The sequence below is a fragment of the Acipenser ruthenus genome, chromosome 2, assembly GCF_902713425.1.
Source record: "Acipenser ruthenus chromosome 2, fAciRut3.2 maternal haplotype, whole genome shotgun sequence".
NCBI classification, from domain to species: Eukaryota; Metazoa; Chordata; class Actinopteri; order Acipenseriformes; family Acipenseridae; genus Acipenser; species Acipenser ruthenus.
The window spans coordinates 38,151,930-38,157,598 of NC_081190.1; the positions used below are offsets into that span (position 1 = coordinate 38,151,930).

General features: G+C 35.4%; 1 protein-coding gene across 1 annotated transcript; it reads left to right on the plus strand.

Annotated features, from left to right (window-relative positions):
* The first annotated feature begins 809 nt into the window (after positions 1-809).
* On the plus strand, positions 810-4,378 carry LOC117399850 (uncharacterized). Its single transcript, XM_058995655.1, has 9 exons — positions 810-945; positions 1,126-1,378; positions 1,514-1,839; positions 2,083-2,167; positions 2,330-2,464; positions 2,716-2,873; positions 3,003-3,111; positions 3,363-3,606; positions 3,758-4,378. The coding sequence occupies exons 1-9, from the start codon at positions 925-927 to the stop codon at positions 4,257-4,259; spliced, it is 1,833 nt and encodes a 610-aa protein (XP_058851638.1). The 5' UTR covers positions 810-924; the 3' UTR covers positions 4,260-4,378.
* The last annotated feature ends 1,291 nt before the right edge of the window (positions 4,379-5,669 follow it).

Consider the following 5,669-nt stretch of genomic DNA (forward strand, 5'->3'; position numbering starts at 1 on the left):
ACTGTTATATATAAATATATATATATATATATATATATATATATATATATATATATATATATATATATATATATATATATATATATAAAAGCATTCTAGAGCTCGATGTTGAATGATTTATAAATATGCAAATATCCGTTACTGAAATTATAGACCAGGAGTATTATTATTAATACGATTGTTGTTGTTATTATTTATTAATTTGTCAGACACCATTTTCAAATATAAACTAAATAACTGTCTAAATAAAAACTGTCTAAATGAATAACTTTGAACTGTCTAAATAACGAATTGCCACACTCCAGTGTTTGATCTCTTAACTGAGCACTAGACACCGATACAAAAAAAGTGTGTTTTTTTTTTTACAGATGAGTAAATCAAACAAGCCAAACCATGCAAAGGGCTCTAGAAGACAGCAACAACCCAAAGTGTGTCCACCAGGATCAAAGCGAAAAGTACCAGAGAGCCAAAAACTGACAGCCTTCTTTGGCCTAGGAAGGCTTGACACACCACTGTCACCAGAACCTGGTCATGCTGATGTACCTGCTGAAAAGGCAGCCAGGATAGAGTGTGTAGGGGAAGATTCAGCTGATGGGACAGAACCAGATGACTCTACAAAAAAGTCTGTGCCAGCCAAGAAGTCAAATTCTTCTGGAAAATCAAGAACCAAATGTGGGGCAGCCACTTATAAATCCAAATTCCAGCCCGGGTGGACAACAGAATGGCCCTTTATTAAGAAGGGACTCACGCAGCATCATTTTTGGTGTGAGATTTGCAGAACTGAGAATGCTTGTTACCATATGGGCCATGCAGATGTGGAGCGTCACATAGAGAGCGAGTCACACCAGAGGAAGGTCAAGGCAGTGGAGCAATCGCAGCAAATTACCAAATTTACAGTGAACACAGCTCCAAAGGTGGATAAACATGACACAACTTGAGGCGAAGGTATGAATGAATAACTTCTTTAACATTTTGTTTTTCCAAAATTATTTTCTTCTTGTACAGAAGATATTGGCAAACACATTTGACTGGTACTTTTCCCATTTGTTACACTGGAAGACTAACCACAGAAACAGCTTTTTGTTCTGACTGTAAAAGTATTCTTTTTTTATACTTTGTTTTCAGGCACGACGAGCTGAGATCAAAGTTGCTGTGACGATGGTAAATCACAATGTCCCCCTTGCAGTTGCTGACCACTTCAGCCCACTGATGAAAGAGTGTTTTAAGGATTCAGATGTGGCACAGAGATATGGTGCTGCAAGGACCAAGACTACTTGTATTATCAACAGGGCGATAGCACCATACCTTCATGATGAGCTGGTCAAAAAGATGAGAAACAGGCCATACACCTTGTCAACTGATGGATCAAATGATACAGGTACATCTCATTTTAGAGAAAAGAAGGACTTTTAATGATTTTCATTAATCCTAGTTTTTGATTAAATGAAGCACAATAACTGTGATGTTTGTATTTATCCACAGTTTATTTTTTTTATCAATTCATTTTTTTTAGGAAGGGAAAAGATGAACCCATTGACTGTGAAGCTGTTTGATGTAGACAGGGTGGAACACATGTTCCTAGATATGTGCATCACAACTGGCACTAATGCTGCCACAGCAGAGACCATTTTTGAAAAAATGGACAGTGTCCTCAAGAAGGATAACATCCCATGGCAAAACTGTGTAGGTCTGTCAGTGGACAATGCCAATGTGAACATGTGTGTCTGTAACTCTATCAAATCAAGGATATTAAGCATAAATCCGACTGTTTATGTCCATGGTTGTCCTTGCCACATAGTTCACAACAATGCCAGTGCTGCTGGGACTCATTATATTGAGGTTTGTACCGACACTTTATACTGATGATATGCATTAAGTTTCAATTCCTTCAAGTTTCACTGTATCATTTAGAGGATTCAAATTAGTGTAAACAATCTAGTTAGAACCTGATAATTATAGAGTGATAATTTTCTGATAAAACAAAAATAATTATGCACAAGAAAAAACAATAATTTAAAAAGATATGTAGATAGAAAACTTTGGCTTAAATTATAAATGTTGAAATTAAATTTCCTATTTCAGTTGTCAGACTTTGATGTGGAGGATGTGGTTGTAGATATTGGATACTGGTTCAAAGCAAGCACAAAGAGAAAATGTAGACTGGATGGTAAGAGTTTTTCATAATATAATAAGCCTTTTTGAAATGATAACAATAAATCATGAAAAGCCAGTCTTTACCAGCACACAGTTTCAGGCAATAGAAAAAAGTTTTTTCCTAGTTGTATAAAATGCCACTATCACAGCATTTTAATTTTTTTTTTTTTTTCAGAATTCTGTGTGTTTTGTGATACTGAGTACATGGCTGTCATAGACCATGTTTCCACACGGTGGCTGAGTCTGGAGACGGCAGTAGTCCGCATTCTACAGCTGTATCGAGCACTTGTCAGCTACTTCAAGTCTAACAGTGAGTACTAATTAGGCTTGCCACCCGTTCTGGTTTTGCCTGGATTGTTCTCTTTTTAAGGCTGCTGTCCCGGGAAATCTCTAAGACTTCCCGGGACATTAAATATTAAATATACTTAAAAGTATACTTTTTTTTTTGTACAAAATGACTCTGGTGGCAGGTGACAACCCTAGCTCATCCACCTAGATATTTAAAATGCCAGTTGCATCTTGCTATAATGCTTGATATATCTTTGTCTCTGTCATTTACAGTTGAGAAACAAGCCCGCTTTAAGAGGCTTAGGAAGCATTTTGAGGATCCAATGACAGAGGTACACCTCTTATTCTACCAGGCCACACTGCCTGTCTTCACAGAGTTTAATTTACTCTTTCAGCGCCAAGAGCCATCTGTGTATCTTCTCCATGGACAGGTAAATATATAATATTCTTCACTTCTTTCCACAACATTATAATTAAAGTTGTATAATTAAATAATGATTTGTTTTGAACATTTTACCATTGTATTATTATTAATATAATTTGTGATTTTTTTTTTTCAGATGAGGTCTTATGTTAAGAAACTCATGTCCAAGTTTGTTACCACAACTGCAATAAAAAATGCTGATGTGTGTGAAGTTGAGTATAAAGACAAACAGAACCAGGTGGCAGGTATGTGCTAAAAATAGAAATCTATGTAAAAATAATTTTAAAGATGTGGAATTCAAAGGCAGGTATTAAAAATATTTGAAAAGATTAATTTCTAGGAATGTTTACTGTTGATGTTAATTACTCTTTTGGGTAATCTTAAACTTTGTAAAACAATGTCAAACTGAATCTGACTATAACAAAATAAAAACTTGCATAAAGCAATAAACACTAAAGGGAACAATATATTTATTCTAAGTTTTGTTATTAACTAGATCACAAGCTTAATGTTGGCTGGACAACAAGAACAACCCTCAACCGTCTGCATGAAGCTGGTGAGATCAGTCAGTACCAGGTAGACAACTTCCACAAGGCTGTGAGGGCATTCTTTGTTGCAGCTGTTGACTATGCCTTTAAGAAGCTGCCCTTCAAGGAGCCAGTCCTTGAACATTCACAATTCATTGACTTTCAACAGAAGATGGACTGTGATGTGAATGATGCCCTATACTTTGTGTACAGGTATGCTTCTTAGATTCATGGTAATGTATTTACTAAAGATAGCAACACAGGAAACAGATACAATGTTTTAAAAAAATGATAAAACATGTGAAAGAAACAGAAAAGTAAAGGGTTTTTAATTATATAATGTCTTTCAATCTAAATATTTCAGGTTTAGTCATCTGCTTCCATATGGAGATCCCAAAGAACAGGACAAGTTGAGTGAGGAGTTCCTGGACTATCAACTTATGGAGGAAAAGGACATTCCCAGAAGCATTTGGGAGCAGGCGGTGAGCAGAGTCAGTGAGCAGGAGGTGTACCACAGGATGGATAAAGTGTGGGCACACATGGCCACAATCAAGAGTCCAGTAACAGGAATGCCTAAGCTACCCATGCTGAGCAAGGTGGCACAACTAATTCTAACCCTGCCACACTCTAATGCTGATGCAGAAAGAGTTTTTTCAATGATTGGACTAAACAAGACTGACACACGGAATGCTCTGGCCTTGGAAGGCACACTGTCTTCTATAATGACAATAAAGATGTCCGGTATGGAGCCCAACTGCTTCAAGTATGAGCCCCCAGCAGAAGTAATCAAGGCCTCCAAGTCAGCTGCTTCCAGTTACAACCGTGAACATGCAGCAGCTTCAAATGCTGGCTCAGAATGCACCTAAGGTAATGATTTTCCATCTTTTAAAAAAAAATGTCTATTTGTTTTGCAACTAAGTCACTCACAGCACTTCACCGCGCGCTAAAATTGTACTTGTTCAAAAGTCTCACTCAAACAGTTTCCTAAAAGTTGGCAGCCCTGTGTTTCTATAACATCGTTGTCAATCAGATGTAGTTTATGTGTGATCGCGGAGATTTATTTATATATTAAATTATTTTACACGTCAAAATGTTGTCAATCTTTAATCAAAATTAAAATGTTTCAGTAATATAATCTGATGACATGCTGCATCCATCATATTAGTATGACAAGGTCGTATTTTTACATTTTAATATTAGTGTAGCTGTAACTTTACTACAGTTTAGACGTGGCAAAACCACTGCCTGTTAAAAAAAAAAAAGGATAGTATATACAGTACCTTGATTTGTCTGCATGTCTTATGTTTATTTAAAAAAAGGTTCTAGGTTTAGGGTTGTGATTTTTAAATTAGGATAGGGTGAAGAAAATTAACCACAAATAGCCCAACGAAAGTTTTTTTTAGAAAGGAATTGTGTCGTGTACTCAGGTTGGGAATTAAAAAAATAATCTCATGTTGTTTGCACACGATACATGAACATAAATACCATATTCTTCATAAACGTGACAATTGTATTCCTTGCAGTAATATATAGTATTACTAAGAGATAAGATTTGTACTATGTAAAAAAAGGGACCCTGTCAAATCCTCTTGATAAGACAAATACATAAATGAAAAACGTATGCCATGGTAGATATAATTGCTCATTATGTCTTACATGGTTGTTGCACTACAGGAATTTATGAGGAATAGAGATATATCAAAAAGACATATATAATGAGGAAGAGAGATACCGTATATATGTGTATATCTACATGATTTTAAATCGTGATAATTCACTTTAATTCAATATACTGTATCTCTTTCTCGTTATATGTCTTATTGGTTGTTGCATGTATTGTTTCTTCCCACACTTGTAATTGAAATACATGCACTATGATAACCAGTCTCCTGTTCGTTTTCTGTCCTAATTATACAAAGTACTGTATGTAAAAATAAATGAAAGAACAAATATAAAATAATAATACTGTATAAGCAACGTTTTTCAAGTACATCATGTGATTGATGTGCACCGTGGCCTAGTTAGTAATCGCAGCATGGAGCTTAATTTTTTCCATGATTGAAACTCATGCTTTAACTTTTGAACAATCGCTCGCATACCTGCTGTCCATACTGTAGTGCTTCCCAAAACAAAAACACCTCCAGAAATGCAAAATAACGTCAATACGTAACACATTTTGCTAGTTAACGTTTGTTACACAAACAGAAATACACAATCAGAAATCTACAATCATACAATTCATTTTAAATTATTTATTTACTGCTAATATATTATTA

Excerpts from the sequence above, each read along its gene's own strand:
- LOC117399850 (XM_058995655.1), top strand. The coding sequence starts at position 925 with ATGACACAACTTGAGGCGAAG. Across the intron at positions 1,379-1,513 it reads TGATGGATCAAATGATACAG|GAAGGGAAAAGATGAACCCA; the intron begins GTACATCTCATT and ends CATTTTTTTTAG. Across the intron at positions 1,840-2,082 it reads CTGGGACTCATTATATTGAG|TTGTCAGACTTTGATGTGGA; the intron begins GTTTGTACCGAC and ends TTCCTATTTCAG.